The following is a 17784-nucleotide window of genomic DNA, read 5'->3' as shown; positions in this document are numbered from 1 at the left end:
ATGTTTCTGTTTCTACCTAACGGTGACCGTTTACAAAATCAAGAAAAAAAACATTAAAACCTGATTTTTAAAAAAAACTTAAATCTATAACATATAATATTCTTATGTGCGAAAAAAGTGCTTGTTAATTGCAATGAATATTTCTTTAAATGACCGTAAAGTCATTCACCGGGCTATTTGCAACTGTCGAGAGGGGGTTTTCCCGAATTCAAACATTTTTTGGACATAAAGCGCATCGGATGACCAACTTTTACAATATCTAATTTTATTCTATATATCAAAAGACTGCTAAATTCATATTCTTAAAAAGCCGTCCTCGGATGCGCTGGTATCGAAGAAAAGAAAAAAACGTAGTTGATAAAATATTTAAATTTAGCATAATAAACTGAACATTTCCATAAGTGTGCATAGCTCGTTTGGTAATCCGTGGCTGATCTACTGTTATAAACTCTTTATTAATGTCTAGACGTTGTGGTATTCTCTTGCCTCGCAAACTATTCCCATGAATATTGAAGATTTTTGTTTAATGTGCATTAAATTTTTATGGAACAAAGGAGCTTATTTAGTAGCTTTGATTGGTAAGAGAAATACCGGAGGGTTAAATATCCCAGATATGAAGTTAAAACTGAAATCATTTACATTATTTTTTTTCCTTTAAATGGATGGACTCGTCATATACAGCGATCTGGAAATATACATGCTCAAATGGGTCTTGAAATTGTCTACTGCAAGTTTCCCGATTAAGTCATTACCTATTGTTTATCATGAAATGTTGACAGCTTGTGGTTCAGGAAGTAAGTGATGTGTATTTTGGTAACATAGATTCATCCTTTGTATATAAACAACCATTGTTTTTTTAACGAAAGTATCTTAAACAATGATAAAGCAATTTTTGTAAGCTGGAATAACAAAGGTCAAACATTTGACTTTTGAAGTTATTCCCAAGTTTCTAAGTTCAGGGGTCATAACCGAAATTATGCAGGAAAAGGACAGTGATGTTTCTAAATAAGCCATTTTGTCTTATTTTGATAACATAATGCGGTTTATCCCTGCTGAGTACAAGAAAATAGTTATGCAAAAGGCATGTCAAAACTACAGGGCAGAGTTAAAACCACAATATCATATAAACATGACAATGGCGCTACTGTTCAGTCTTATCCCAAGACAACTAGAGATATGTATAGTTGTTTTATAAGACTGTTTTAAAGTCAACTGAGATTTTTTCAAACATTGTTTAAAAACCAGTCTTTTCTCATATTTATGTTCCATGTTTTCCTTGTGACATTGTAGATGTCCAATATCGTCTCGGCCACAACAATGTATGTCCAGTATGTTCCATGTTTTCCTCGTGACATTGTAGATGTCCAATATCGTCTCGTCCACAACAATGTATGTCCAGTATGTTCCATGTTTTCCTTGTGACATTGTAGATGTCCAATATCGTCTCGTCCACAACAATGTATGTCCAGTATGTTCCATGTTTTCCTCGTGACATTGTAGATGTCCAATATCGTCTCGTCCACAACAATGTATGTCCAGTATGTTCCATGTTTTCCTTGTGACATTGTAGATGTCCAATATCGTCTCGTCCACAACAATGTATGTCCAGTATGTTCCATGTTTTCCTCGTGACATTGTAGATGTCCAATATCGTCTCGTCCACAACAATGTATGTCCAGTATGTTCCATGTTTTCCTTGTGACATTGTAGATGTCCAATATCGTCTCGTCCACAACAATGTATGTCCAGTATGCAAATTATAGATGGAGACATTGAAGCATCTGTTTTTTGATTGCTAAACACCGCTTAGCAATCGGAAGGTTAGGAGTTCGAATCACCAAGACATATCTTTTTCATATTTTTGTTGTGTATCTTAATACCATTACATTTTTCTTGATCGTATTTGAACGATATTTTTAACATAAATGCATGTTTAATATAAAGAATTTAGTATAATAATAAAAATGTTGAGATAGGAAATTTTCAGTTGGAGTAAAAACCGATTTACTCCGTATCGTCGACAACAGACATGCATGGATGGATGGTGTAAAATTCCTATTTGATATGTCAATTTAACTTAATTTCATATGGTATTTATTGACTACATAATTCTTTCACAAAGACCATACCTCTTTATCATTTAAAAGTTATAAAATATATCTAGCACGCACATATTCTATTGATACACTGATCTAATACAATCTGTTAACGTATTTTCATTGCTATATTGCTGTGGTTATAGCGATATTTAAAACTTTATTACTAAGGTTAACTTTCCCGTCATCATTGTTTCTGACTTTTGTAAGTTATTTTTAGGGCTTTCCTCTTTATTCGGGCCAGGTGGAGTTACCATCCCTTTTCACACTCCTAGGGATTCCGGACTTAGTTTCTAGTGTCTTTTTTAAGAATGTCCGGATTTGGTCCATCTTTAGTTTTAACCATTGTTGGGAGAGGCAGCTCAAAAGTTGGAAAATAATTGTAGTTTAACTTGAATGAGAGTGTTTTACCATAATTACTGAAATATCCAGGTGAACGATGCAGGCTCCCCTTCTCCCAAGGATCTTGTGAAAATCTTACACTTTCACAGTATTTCCTACAGAGCAATGAGAGTCGTCTCCCTTCGATTACAAATCGTTGTGAAATCATTTTTGGTGACGTGAATTCGGTGACGTGGCTTGGAATTTCTCACATAATAGCAGGTATAAAATAAACCGTCACTCGTAAACATATCTCTAAATATAAACTCTATCGAATCCTACAACGTAAGTAAGGCTACCAAAACAGATTTCATTACAAGAATAATACTCAATGGTGTGGTAATTCAACAGCGCATGACGACTTGACTTACCTTTGTACACATCTACTGTTTGTTGTATGTGTGCTGGTATGTAAAGGACATATGAATTTAAGAATGCGGATGACTATTATTACATATATCTATCGTGATATTTTATTTTCCAGAAATCATGACTCTGAATAGTGGCCCGTTATGTAGTTTCGGCATCATAGCCGATGTTCAGTATGGCGACATTGATGAGAGGTACAATTTCCATAAAACTCGTCTAAGGAATTACAGGAAATCTCTCGTTCTACTCGAACGCGCGATCAGGAGCTGGACATCCGAGGGAGTGGATTCCGTTCTACAACTTGGTGACATCATAGATGGATTAAACAAGGTACACAACGCTTCGAGAAATGCACTGTCATCAGTTACTGATGTTATAAAACTGTTTCCGGGTCCAGTTTACCACACGTGGGGAAACCATGAACTGTATAACTTCACACAGGAAGAACTCCGCGGATCTGATCTATTCAGTGGCAACATGCCTCAGTGCGCATGTCCTGAAGGAAAGTCATATTACTCTTTCAACCTACACCGGAAGTTGAAAGTTGTAGTGCTGAATTGTTATGAAATAAGCATGCTGGGGCTACCGAAGCACTCAGAAGAATACAAACAAGCAGAAAACCTCATCTTACAAAATAATCCTAATGAGAGTTTGAACAACCCAGACGGACTTCAGGGAACAAATCGTCGGTTTGTCAAACTAAATGGACTGGTGTCTGATTCGCAACTGAAATGGCTGAAAGAAACTTTACAAAAGGCTACAAATGACGAGGAAAATGTCATCATAATGGGTAAGGAACAATACCATGTTAACAGGACAATGTCATCGTAATGGGTAAGGAACAATACCATGTTAACAGGACAATGTCATCGTAATGGGTAAGGAACAATACCGTGTTAATAGGACAATGTCAGTGTAATGGGTAAGGAACAATACCATGTTAACAGGACAATGTCAGTGTAATGGGTAAGGAACAATACCGTGTTAACAGGACAGTGTCATTGTTATAGGTAAGGAACAATACCGTGTAAACAGGACATTGTCAGTGTAATGGGTAAGGAACAATACCGTGTTAACAGGACAATGTCATCGTAATGGGTAAGGAACAATACCGTGTTAACAGGACAATGTCAGTGTAATGGGTAAGGAACAATACCATGTTAACAGGACAATGTCAGTGTAATGGGTAAGGAACAATACCATGTTAAAAGGACAATGTCATCGTAATGGGTAAGGAACAATACCATGTTAACAGGACAATGTCAGTGTAATGGGTAAGGAACAATACCGTGTTAACAGGACAATGTCAGTGTAATGGGTAAGGAACAATACCATGTAAACAGGACAATGTCAGTGTAATGGGTAAGGAACAATACCATGTTAACAGGACAATGTCAGTGTAATGGGTAAGGAACAATACCGTGTTAACAGGACAATGTCATCGTAATGGGTAAGGAACAATACCGTGTTAACAGGACAATGTCAGTGTAATGGGTAAGGAACAATACCATGTTAACAGGACAATGTCAGTGTAATGGGTAAGGAACAATACCATGTTAACAGGACAATGTCAGTGTAATGGGTAAGGAACAATACCGTGTTAAAAGGACAATGTCATCGTAATGGGTAAGGAACAATACCATGTTAACAGGACAATGTCAGTGTAATGGGTAAGGAACAATACCGTGTTAACAGGACAATGTCAGTGTAATGGGTAAGGAACGATACCATGTTAACAGGACAATGTCAGTGTAATGGGTAAGGAACAATACCGTGTTAACAGGACAATGTCACTGTAATGGGTAAGGAACAATACCGTGTTAACAGGACAATGTCATCGTTATGGGTAAGGAACGATACCATGTTAACAGGACAATGTCAGTGTAATGGGTAAGGAACAATACCGTGTTAACAGGACAATGTCATCGTAATGGGTAAGGAACAATACCATGTTAACAGGACAATGTCATTATGATGGGTAAGGAACAATACCGTGTTAACAGGACAATGTCATTATGATGGGTAAGGAACAATACCGTGTTAACAGGACAATGTCACTGTAATGGGTAAGGAACAATACCGTGTTAACAGGACAATGTCATCGTAATGGGTAAGGAACGATACCATGTTAACAGGACAATGTCAGTGTAATGGGTAAGGAACGATACCATGTTAACAGGACAATGTCAGTGTAATGGGTAAGGAACAATACCGTGTAAACAGGACAATGCCATCGTAATGGGTAAGGAACAATACCATGTTAACAGGACAATGTCATTATGATGGGTAAGGAACAATACCGTGTTAACAGGACAATATCATCGTAATGGGTAAGGAACAATACCATGTTAACAGGACAATGTCATCATAATGGGTAAGGAACAATACCGTGTTAACAGGACAATGTCAGTGTAATGGGTAAGGAACGATACCATGTTAACAGGACAATATCATCGTAATGGGTAAGGAACAATACCGTGTTAACAGGACAATGTCAGTGTAATGGGTAAGGAACAATACCGTGTTAACAGGACAATGTCATCGTAATGGGTAAGGAACAATACCGTGTTAACAGGACAATATCATCGTAATGGGTAAGGAACAATACCGTGTTAACAGGACAATGTCAGTGTAATGGGTAAGGAACAATACCGTGTTAACAGGACAATGTCAGTGTAATGGGTAAGGAACAATACCGTGTTAACAGGACAATGTCAGTGTAATGGGTAAGGAACGATACCATGTTAACAGGACAATGTCAGTGTAATGGGTAAGGAACAATACCGTGTTAACAGGACAATGTCATCATAATGGGTAAGGAACAATACCGTGTTAACAGGACAATATCATCGTAATGGGTAAGGAACAATACCGTGTTAACAGGACAATGTCAGTGTAATGGGTAAGGAACAATACCATGTAAACAGGACAATGTCAGTGTAATGGGTAAGGAACAATACCGTGTTAACAGGACAATGCCATCGTAATGGGTAAGGAACAATACCATGTTAACAGGACAATGTCAGTATAATGGGTAAGGAACAATACCATGTTAACATTGATAATAATGCCAGTACCTGCCAAACTGTAACCTGTAGTTGACTGGACTAACTATGAATTAATTGGTATTAAATGAAGTTTAATTATTGAAAAAGAATAGCCGTTATCGTGAATATTATCTCTTAAATGCATTGTCTGAAAAAGGAATCAGCCAGCATGCCGTATCTCAAAATCTCAAAATATACATGTTGATGTTAATTACTTTGTTTTATTTTTATTTTAGGTCATGTCCCTATTTGTGAGCACAGTGCAGAAAGCATGTTTTTATGTCTGAACCACACAGAAATCATGGAAGCAATATCTACATATAGCTCATGTGTAATCTGCTACTTTGCCGGTCATTTCCACGAGGGCGGAAGTTATGTAGATAGTTCCGGTATACTGCACGTGACTTTTGCCGGAACTATAGAAAGTCAGGAAATGGATGCCTATGCAACAGCATACCTCTATAGTGACCACTTAGCAATACGGGGCAAAGGAAGTTACTCTTCATATGAAACAAAACTCAAATTTCCCTATGATCGGATCTAGACCAACTCAGAAGCAGAGGAACACATAATGATTTTTTACCACTTAAGGCGTTTTGTTTTGCGAATTGTGAAAATGAAGTCGATATATCTAAAACCTGACAAAATAATATATAATAATAATAATAATAATTGACGCTACCATACATACACAGGTTCATTTCATGGCAATATTCCACAGAAAATCCTTATAATGTTTTTACCTTTTTTACGTTGACTTCGAAATTGGCATTTTTTTAAACTTATTTTATTTTGTATGTTTATTATTTTTGTGTTTATTTTTGTAGGTTTTTTGTTGGGGCTTTTTTCGACATTGACCTGCTAATATTAGAATTGTCAAGTCAGACATTTGCCATGTGCTTTATAGAGATTTTAACAAGTACATTTAACTGTTATAGAGCGCTTTAGGCTACGGTATACATTTTGAATTTGAAACATTGGTAATAACAATGATTTTTGTGTTTGATACGGTCAGATAATGTTATATTAATGATACGGTCAGATAATGTTATATTAATGATACGGTCAGATAATGTTATATTGATGATACGGTCAGATAATGTTATATTGATGATACGGTCAGATAATGTTATATTAATGATACGGTCAGATAATGTTATATTAATGATACGGTCAGATAATGTTATATTGATGATACGGTCAGATAATGTTATATTGATGATACGGTCAGAGAATGTTATATTGATGATACGGTCAGATAATGTTATATTGATGATACGGTCAGATAATGGTATATTGATGATACGGTCAGATAATGTTATATTAATGATACGGTCAGATAATGTTATATTAATGATACGGTCAGATAATGTTATATTGATGATACGGTCAGATAATGTTATATTGATGATACGGTCAGATAATGTTATATTAATGATACGGTCAGATAATGTTATATTAATGATACGGTCAGATAATGTTATATTAATGATACGGTCAGATAATGTTATATTAATGATACGGTCAGATAATGTTATATTAATGATACGGTCAGATAATGTTATATTAATGATACGGTCAGATAATGTTATATTAATGATACGGTCAGATAATGTAATATTAATGATACGGTCAGATAATGTTATATTAATGATACGGTCAGATAATGTTATATTAATGATACGGTCAGATAATGTTATATTGATGATACGGTCAGATAATGTTATATTGATGATACGGTCAGATAATGTTATATTGATGATACGGTCAGATAATGGTATATTGATGATACGGTCAGATAATGTTATATTAATGATACGGTCAGATAATGTTATATTAATGATACGGTCAGATAATGTTATATTGATGATACGGTCAGATAATGTTATATTGATGATACGGTCAGATAATGTTATATTAATGATACGGTCAGATAATGTTATATTAATGATACGGTCAGATAATGTTATATTAATGATACGGTCAGATAATGTTATATTAATGATACGGTCAGATAATGTTATATTAATGATACGGTCAGATAATGTTATATTGATGATACGGTCAGATAATGTTATATTAATGATACGGTCAGATAATGTTATATTAATGATACGGTCAGATAATGTTATATTGATGATTAAAGGTTTGTGTCCATTTCACTGCGGTCAACTCTCAACATCATGAAACAAGGGGCACCACCTATGTAATCCAAATACACACAGGCCCGAAAATGGTATGATCCTCAAATGTGTCTATTTTTACCAATGGAGCCAATGTCACTTAGATCGAGTGAGACTTCTATTGGGCATTATCATTATTTTTTCTTCTTCTATTCGATGTCTTGAGGTTGATCTTTCCATGTCTTCTGATATAATCTACCATGTTTACTGTAACATTGATGGATACTATAGAATATAGCATTTATGTTAAAGCTAGTCAAATTACTTATAGTTAAAATTGGGAAGAAAACAGATAGCATTTCAAAGTTTCTCATTGCTGCTACTAAGCTATCAAATGTGTCTGTATTTCCTGAATCACGTATTCAATATTACTTTGAAATGTGTTGTATATGTTCATGCTGATAAGCCGAAAAGCTAAAGGCAAATAAAACCATTCAAACTATCGTAAGATATTGTTTGCTTTTTCAAACATTCCAATTGAGTCTCCTCTTATGCTTCTGTTTCAGTTAAGACCGGTTAGTAAAGATTTGTAATCGATCTGTAGAAGATAATAACTTGTAATAATAAAAGAATCTACGGTGGAATCACGGACACAATGTTAGACTGGACACATGTCTGTAGAATATCAATATCATCAATCAAATTGAGCTTCATGATATCGGTATCGAGGTTATATCTGATTCTACAGTTTCTAAATTCAAAACTAGGGGAGATAATCAAGTATTAGAGTTTAAGTGGAGCAATTCTAACAAACAAAAAACAAAAACAAAAAAGGGAGGGGGCGGGGCTGGTTGCCAGTCTAGCACTATATATATATATATATATAAGGATCTTATTGGGATTAAGACGAGGACGCTAGTGGATATAATAACAAATCTACCACCTCACTTCTCCGAACAATTTCTGCATCAAAACCGGTTGCAACGCAAACAAATATAGTAATATTACGTTCAGATCATATACTTTCCATACGTATATATATAGTTTTTAGCTCACCTGTCCGAAGGTCAAGTGAGCGTATGCTGTAGCGCCCACAGGCGCTTGCATAGAAAATGAGAATTAAAAAAAAAAAGATATTAGTGGTATGTGTACTGTGTAATACGGAAGGCCGGAAACTCCGCCACGATCGAAACGGCACCCCATCTCACTTCAATCGACTAAAAAACACATTTATTCAAACTGAAACGGCGCATACTATATATAATACTGTCATCTAAAAACATTCATCTTTAACCTACCGTGTCACTCAATACGAATTGTTACATCCAAAACACAATAATCCGTGAAAACATCGCCGAACTCCTCCAACAAAACACTATTATTCAAACTGCTCCCTCAGCCTATCCAGATTCTTCATTTACATAGGGGGTTGAAAGGTCATGCGATTATATCATCGACTGTCACCAGGTGCACTTTTTTGGGTCATCTCCGCATGCATTTTGTCCGGAAAACGCTTCGGCACGTTGAAGAGTTTCGTCTAATTTACGAATATTTGAAGAGTTTCGTCGAATGAACGATGATTTATAATCATAAATTATTTATCATTTTGAACGTGAGAGTACCATGCACCGTATATGACAGTACACAGGAAAAGCAAACGAAGTCAAGAATGCCTATTGTGCAATCACATTCACGTAGTAGGCCTAGACATTTTATACTTGAAAATTAAAAAAAAAAAAAGAAAAAAAAGATATAAGGCAAATGGATTAGCATACTTTTGTCACAAAGGTAGAACAAAATGCTTATTTATTGATTAACTTTTGTCAGTTTACTGAAATCAGGACGAACAAAAAGAAAAGTGAATCACGAATAAGACTGTCATCAGGTTACTGGAACGTATACATGTGTACCAATATTTCCACACATTTTACAAATACAACCGTGGGTACTCCCCCTGGAAAAATTTTAGCAGGTAAATGCAAAATGTGTCTTATAAATACAAGTATATGAGAGATATTTTTTAATGATTTTACACTATTATTTATTATTTCGCTGATTGATACGTCCTGTACATGGACCTGTAAAATAAGGTATGCCGAGATGACCCCAAAAAAATGCACCTGGTGACAGTCGATTATATAATCGCATGACCTTTCAACCCCGTATGTAAATGAAGAATCTGGATAGGCTGAGGGAGCAGTTTGAAAAAATGGTGTTTTGTTGGAGGAATTCGGCGATGTTTTCACGGATTATTGTGTTTTGGATGTTACAATTCGTATTAAGTGACATGGTAGGTTAAAGATGAATGTTTCTAGATGACGGTAGTATATAGTATGCGCCGTGTCAGTTTGAATAAATGTGTTTTTTAGTCAATTAAAGTGAGATGGGGTGCCGTTTCGCTCGTGGCGGAGTTGCCAACCTTGTACTTTACAGAGTACACATACATGTACCACTGTCATATAAAAAAATAATGAAAATCACATTTTCTATGCAAGCGCCTGTGGTAGCGCCGAGAGGCCCAGAGACCTTATTGACTATTCTGATCTATCAGAGTTACTCCCCTTCGTTTCACTTTGGTACAACGAAACTTAGAATATGTAATCAGATATTACCAGTTGAAACTAACAGGTGGCGGGAAATATAGATAGAGCTGAAAGGATATGTTAATCATGTAGAAGTAATAAAACTGGTGATTAATTTCATTACATTTCAGAATGTCCAGAATTTAATATACAAATTAGAAATTTACTTGGTAATACTATGTGAAAGAGTATGAACTGTTCAAGTATAAGAAAGTTCAGAAAATGTAAGTTTATCAAATGTATTAATGACAATGTCTGTTCTCCTGTGTAAATCAAAGCTGCAATATTATTATATACTGTATATCGTAGTATGTTAATGTATTATTTCTGTACCATATATTTAGTTGAATGAGAAATAAATGAATTTTGAATCTTGATAGCTTAGCAGTCGGTGGGGCCGAGAATGACATTTGAATAAAGTGGTTATCAGTTTAACAGATACAGTGATACAGCTCCATTGGGTTCCCTGTTTTCTCCACGAGCTGTTAACCAGCCATTGGCCTCTGTTACCACTTGCTATGGTGGATTTGGTGGTGTCTAAAAAGTATTTCAAGCACCACTAATGCTAATCCGGAATTATGATTTTTTATGTTTATTATATTGCAAAGTTGACTAAAACACTTATCGGGGTGCTCGATCACGTAGTAAACCTATTCCTGCTCAGTGATCACGTTAGAAAAACACAGCAAATTAGCAACCATATTGTTTCAGTATATTATTTATAGGTTTAATATATCTTTCTCATGAATAATTAAGTATACTAAGTACAAACCGGGGGCATTGATTTACGAGCACCATGCCTGTGTATCGGGAACGAGACAACAGCACGTGTGTGTAATGTGTACATAAAGCTCATGTGTTATTCATCCGTACCCAGATCCGGTTACGAATTGTTTCCGTGTGTATTTTGTGTTAGAGTTACCTCCCGTTCTGGGTTTCCACCCCGACCGAGTTACAGTGACAATATTGACAAAGTTATTACAGCCTGTTTAATTCTTCAATTGGTGACGAAATCCAAGTTCAAGTATGATACTTGTTTGCCGAGGTTGTCATATCGACAGATAAACTACCCTACGTTATCTACATGTAGAAGGAGAGAGAGGTCATACACTAGATTAACAGATCAACACAGGTAGGGGTACAATACAGTATTAGAGTAGGTACTTAAACATGTGACGTGTACAATGTATTGAAGTAATACATTAAGTATATTAATGTGGTTACCTGACGGAACAGAGCCTAGGTGAAACCAAACGTTATTTAAACTTGTACATAGTATGTGTATCAGGGCACAAATGTTTTGATTATAACATACAACGTGTCGATCATGTACTATAATTAGACTGACTTGCAGTGTGCATGTACAGTGTATATCTAATGAATACCCGTATGTATAGACTTGCAAGAGTCCATGTGCAGGCAATATGTAGGACCTAGTAATTACCAGTCGTCAACATTCTTTTTAATAATCAGATGTCGACAACTTCATCAAAGTATGCTGTCCCGCAATAATGTATTAAACGAACGCCTATCATATCTGCATAGTATACATGATACATCGTCACATTTTTAAGTAAAAAGTCTTCTCCTTAAGTTCATTATGACGTCAAACAAGACACAGGGCCTTGGTACCAATTTCCATAGTGACTTAATTATCATTTGTATACAATTTCGTAATGCATATTGATTTCTCAAATACGTCATTTGTGTTGCTAAGTTATATATCTATTTATTAGCACAATGTATCATATACACTCTGTGTTGGTGATCCGAAGATATAGATTTGAATTTCCTGTCGTAGTTGTGCCGAGAGAAAAATAATATAAATAGTAATATATATATGATAATCATAAGTTACTGACGCACTAATTTCAGGTATCGTTACCAAGATGGATTGTAACGGAAATACCGAGTTGATCCGGGGGAAGGAAGTAGTGTGTAAACTGGGAATAATTGCAGATGTCCAGTACGCTGACATAGAAGATAAAAATGCTATAGACTCCCTGCTTAATTACACTACCAAGTGGGGCCTAACTGTAAACACTTCCAAGACAAAGATTGTTGTTTTTAGAAATGGGGGGAAATTGAAAGATAATGAAAATTGGAAATATGATGGGTGTGTTTTAGAGATAGTGAATGAATTCAACTATCTAGAGTTTTATTGAATTATAATGGAAAATTTAAACAAACACAGAAAAAAATATCTGAACAAGGTCGAAAAGCATTATTTGCATTAATGAGGGTATGTAAGAAACAGTATTTTAATATTGAGACTCAAATAGCAGTGTTTGATACATATGTCAGTAGCATAGTCAATTATGGTTCAGAAATATGGAGATTCCATAAAGGCTATGATATCGAAAAACTTCATGTCAATTTTTGTAAAAGGTTGTTAGGTGTGCGCAAATCTACTCCAAATATGATTTTATATTTCGAATTAGGCCGTTATCCATGTACATAACAAGGAAACTTAGAATTTTTAGATATTGGTTTAAATTGCTCAATACTGAAAATTGTATATTGAAATCGTGTTATGAAAATATGCTCCTATTTAAGGACCAATGGGTCTGTGAAATCAAAGATGATTTGAATCGCTTAGGCTTAGGTTATATTTGGGACGCCCAGAATGGAAACGATTTTACTTTTGCAATAATTAAGGAAAGATTATTTGACATTTTTAATCAAAATGGATATAGTGCTATTATAGATATGTCGAAAGGTTTGCTTTACAGGGAAGTAAATGATAAAATTCTATTACAATCGTATCTAACAAAATCAGTTAATATCAGCTATACGAAAGAAATTGCTCGGCTCAGACTGTCAGCTCACAAGTTGAATATTGAATCTGGGCGATATGTTGGCATTGATAGAAGTAAAAGAGTTTGTACTCTATGTAATCTTAATGATATAGAAGTCGAATTTCATTTTGTTTTAGTTTGTACTAGGTATTCTGATTTAAGACAGAAGTATTTAAAATATTATTATAGAAATAATCCAAGTGTATATAAGCTTACTCAATTACTTAATACAAATAATGTTAAAGACTTGTGTAATCTTGGGAAATATCTGTTAGCGGCAAATAAGTGCCGATCACAAGCATGAGATATATATATATATATTGTAATAATAATATGGATTGATGTTACTATTATATTATATTATTGCTTTGTTCATTCTCCTGTGGCCAATTTAACATTTTGTATATATGTAAATATACTGTATATCATATGTTTACACTGATGAGTCGTAAGACTCAAAGTAATAAATGAACTTGAATTTGAGCATAGTATACATGATACATCGTCACATTTTTAAGTAAAAAGTCTTCTCCTTAAGTTCATTATGACGTCAAACAGGACACAGGGACTTGGTAACAATTTCCATAGTGACTTAATTATCATTTGTATACAATTTCGTAATGCATGTTGATTTCTCAAATACGTCATTTGTGTTGCTAAGTTATATATCTATTTATTAGCACAATGTATCATATATAGATTTGAATTTCCTGTCGTAGTTGTACCGAGAGAAAAATAATATAAATAGTAATATATATATGATAATCATAAGTTACTGACGCACTAATTTCAGGTATCGTTACCAAGATGGATTGTAACGGAAATACCGAGTTGATCCGGGGGAAGGAAGTAGTGTGTAAACTGGGAATAATTGCAGATGTCCAGTACGCTGACATAGAAGATAGATACAACTTCCGGAAAACACGTTTGAGATTTTACCGAAAGGCATTGACCTTGCTACAGCGGGCAATCACGGACTGGAAAGCTGAAAAAGTCGATTGTGTCCTTCAACTGGGTGATGTCATTGATGGATTTAACAAAGAGGAGAACGCTTCCGAAGGTGCCTTAACTACGATTTTGGAGGTACTCAAAGCATTTCCGGGGCCGATATACCACACGTGGGGAAATCATGAACTGTATAACTTCACACAAGAAGAACTCATGCGCTCCACTTTATTTAGCGGTAACATGCCCAAATGTGAATGTCCTAAAGGAAAATCTTATTACTCAATCAACATACACCGTAAGTTGAAAGTTGTCGTGCTGAACTGTTATGAAATAAGCATGCTAGGGTTACCGGAAGACTCATCTGAGTATAAAGAAGCCGAGGCGATAATAAAGGGGAACAACCCTAAGGAGAATTTGAACGATCCGGATGGACTTCATGGAAAATGTCGTCGTTTTCTAAAGTTGAATGGTGCCTTATCCGTGTCACAACTAGAATGGCTAAAGGAACACCTCCGAGAGGCTACATCAAACAGAGAGAATGTTATTGTTATGGGTAAGTAAAAATGTAAACACAGGTATTCATCAGCGACCCCAATTGCTAGTATTCGACTAATTTGATACACAACACAACCGGAACCACACTACCAGGTACAAGATGCGCCATCAGAATCTTCAGCTTACAACGGCCTCGAGACAACGTAAATAGCAGGTGCAAGTTTCACCAATGCAGAAAATTTTAAGTTTGGGAATTTCCTCGTTTAGGCTAAGGAATGTTGATGAATTCAAAAAGACATAATGGATGGTCCCATCACGACATAATTATTTAAATGATAATTTTAGTGCACATCTTCATAATATTTATTTCCAATTGGGCGATAAAGTTCAAATACCGTAATAAACTGTATTACAAAATTGTATTTTCATTGACCTCTAAACCATACCTACATACATGTGTGAGCTGTGAAGACACAAATAGTTTATTTGTTTATTTGATATTCCAGGTCATTGTCCTATATTTGAACAAAGTGCAGACAACATGGATTTATTATTGAATTGTACTGATGCCATGGACGTCGTGACCGAGTTCAGTGGGTGTGTCGTTTGCTACTTGGCCGGTCATGATCACAAGGGCGGAAGTAGTGTCGATACTTCCGGTATCCTTCACGTGACGTTTCCGGGAACTGTCGAAAGTATGGAATCCGATTCCTATGCCACAGCATACCTTTACAACGACCGACTTACCATCCAAGGCAGAGGGAGTTACTCCTCCTACGAAACTTTACTTCGATTTCCTCTCCATGAAAATTAACTATTTTTTAATCAAAATGAAACAAGCGTCAATCAATATGCTATTTTGATACATTATTTTTCTTAAAAACAAACCCTCGTGTGATATCATCCAGGACAGAGGAACTAACTCCTACAAAACTATTTTACTCTTTCCTCTTTCTGGATTTTTTTTATTCAAAATGAAATACGTGTATCTATAGTTTCAAGGCGTGTTAAATCAGTTTCTAAGGAAACTTAATCAATGTATTATTAAAACGTTATATTTTTCTTTAAAATAAAGCATGCCTCTCGTTTAATATATAGACCTACATTTGTATATAGACACAAATTGTATATTTTACTACATTCTAATTTATTTTGAAGAAATCGTCCTTGTTATTTTGTTGTTTATGTAACTCGTATGTCAACTTCCATCTGACTAGATGGACCCTATCTGGTTATGTTACGGAATGGGGCGTGGCAAACTTTATTTTGATACACTTTACTATATTGTATTGCTTTTATAACGTTGGTGATGAGGACTTCCGATAGTATGTACTTATTTGATGGGAGAAAACAGGTTTTAAACTGTGAATATTAAAATTTTCTAACGGTATAACATAACGTGTTGTTACGTTAATTGACGGATATAATGCAAAACTAAAGACGATATTCAACTTTTCGTCATCTTTCAAACTTACCAATATCAAGCTATAAGATCATAGGTAGAACTTGTTTGTAGAACTTCTAGTATACTTTCTTATAAACAGCAAATCGTGTTACCTTCGTCATTTCATTCTCTCTTTCTTTCTTTCTTTCTTTCTTTGTTAACATATATTTTTACATTCACTTTTTGGAATCCCTCAAACATCACATGTAGGTTCTCCTTGGTCCCGAGTTGTACCCATTCAATTTTGAGTCTGACTGGGGAAAACAATATGACCGACAGGCAACCATCTTGGATTTTGACAACTGAAGTTCGTAATCAATATTTCTGTACATTGTACTGAAAGGATATTTCACAAACTTCACATATAGCTTTCCCTTGGTTCCTAAGCGTGCCACAATGGCCGACAAATGGCCATCTTGGATTTTGACAATTCAAGTTTGTTATTGCTGCTTTTTCTTGAAAAGTAATGTAGGGATATTTCTCAGACTTGTAGACATATAGGTTCCTTGAAAAGTAATGTAGGGATATTTCTCAGACTTGTAGACATATAGGTTCCTTGAAAAGTAATGTAGGGATATTTCTCAGACTTGTAGACATATAGGTTCCTTGAAAAGTAATGTAGGGATATTTCTCAGACTTGTAGACATATAGGTTCCTTGAAAAGTAATGTAGGGATATTTCTCAGACTTGTAGACATATAGGTTCCTTGAAAAGTAATGTAGGGATATTTCTCAGACTTGTAGACATATAGGTTCCTCTTTGTGCTTCGTTGTGTCTATTCTGTTTTGATTTGGATAACAATCTTTCTTTGATTTCATATGTAGGTTTTCTTTGTGATTATTAAGAGGAAATGAGGAAAGAAGGAAAAGCAGAGAAATGATCAGTCGTACATAGAACCAATAAATATCAATCAATGATGTGATTGTTAAGAAGGAGTGAGAACAAACCTGTCGGTGAAAAATGAACTGCCACAACTAGCGACCACTAATGTGAAATTTGAGGAAAATCCCTCGGGTACTTTTCACGAAATAGCGATAACAAGGAGTGTTTGAATAGAACATGTTGGGGTTAAATGATGACATATTTACTACAATAAGATCTGTCTGGGGACTAGTGTTTGTGTGCATGATCATGCATTTTGCAGTTACCACGACTCGAGTTTCCCATGACACTCAGATATAGGAGTGTTTACATGTTTGCTTTCATAAGGACGGCGCCACACATGGATTAGTCTATTTTCCTGAAGTAGGTCATGACCTTTATTTACAAAGGGATTTGTGCCATTTTATAAAACTATTACATATAGTGTATAATCTTACGCTTTGTAATAGATAAATTAGATACCGGTGTATTTTGAAGCATGTTGGAATTAACCGGGGTCTAAATACCATTATGGTAAAATGGACCATGTAAAGTGAAGCCACCTTATCATTTGTTTACAATTGGCCTTTCTTCACTTTTTTCTTTTATTAGTTAGCTTAATTATTTCTCTTGTCTTCTT

The 17784-nt window shown here is 35.1% G+C and overlaps 2 protein-coding genes across 3 annotated transcripts; both read left to right on the top strand.

Annotated features, from left to right (window-relative positions):
* Nucleotides 1-2661: 2661 nt before the first annotated feature.
* LOC117331549 (manganese-dependent ADP-ribose/CDP-alcohol diphosphatase-like) lies at nucleotides 2662-7305 on the top strand. Its single transcript, XM_033890305.1, has 3 exons — nucleotides 2662-2699; nucleotides 2962-3636; nucleotides 6130-7305. Exons 2-3 carry the CDS (start codon nucleotides 2967-2969, stop codon nucleotides 6435-6437), a joined length of 978 nt encoding a protein of 325 aa, XP_033746196.1. The 5' UTR covers nucleotides 2662-2699; nucleotides 2962-2966; the 3' UTR covers nucleotides 6438-7305.
* A 4196-nt stretch (nucleotides 7306-11501) lies between these two features.
* On the top strand, nucleotides 11502-16229 carry LOC117331538 (manganese-dependent ADP-ribose/CDP-alcohol diphosphatase-like). 2 transcript variants are annotated; one of them, XM_033890286.1, is made up of 4 exons: nucleotides 11502-11730; nucleotides 12474-12574; nucleotides 14291-14897; nucleotides 15346-16229. In XM_033890286.1, the coding sequence occupies exons 2-4, from the start codon at nucleotides 12488-12490 to the stop codon at nucleotides 15651-15653; spliced, it is 1002 nt and encodes a 333-aa protein (XP_033746177.1). In that variant the 5' UTR covers nucleotides 11502-11730; nucleotides 12474-12487; the 3' UTR covers nucleotides 15654-16229. The 2 variants fall into 2 exon arrangements, with proteins under 2 accessions (XP_033746177.1, XP_033746184.1); XM_033890293.1 differs by lacking the exons at nucleotides 11502-11730; nucleotides 12474-12574 and having other exon boundaries at nucleotides 14146-14897.
* Nucleotides 16230-17784: the final 1555 nt, after the last annotated feature.

The sequence above is a fragment of the Pecten maximus genome, chromosome 1 (assembly GCF_902652985.1).
Source record: "Pecten maximus chromosome 1, xPecMax1.1, whole genome shotgun sequence".
NCBI lineage: Eukaryota > Metazoa > Mollusca > Bivalvia > Pectinida > Pectinidae > Pecten > Pecten maximus.
This window is presented reverse-complemented; position numbering and strand designations above follow the sequence as displayed.

Bases quoted from the DNA above. Each gene is read 5' to 3' on its own strand.
- LOC117331549 (XM_033890305.1), top strand. From the start codon at position 2,967: ATGACTCTGAATAGTGGCCCGTTATGTAGTTTCGGCATCATAGCCGAT. The intron at 3,637-6,129 runs GTAAGGAACAAT...TTTTTATTTTAG, and splicing joins GGAAAATGTCATCATAATGG to GTCATGTCCCTATTTGTGAG.
- LOC117331538 (XM_033890286.1), top strand. From the start codon at position 12,488: ATGGATTGTAACGGAAATACCGAGTTGATCCGGGGGAAGGAAGTAGTG. The intron at 12,575-14,290 runs ATAGAAGATAAA...CAGTACGCTGAC, and splicing joins CAGATGTCCAGTACGCTGAC to ATAGAAGATAGATACAACTT. The intron at 14,898-15,345 runs GTAAGTAAAAAT...TTGATATTCCAG, and splicing joins AGAGAATGTTATTGTTATGG to GTCATTGTCCTATATTTGAA.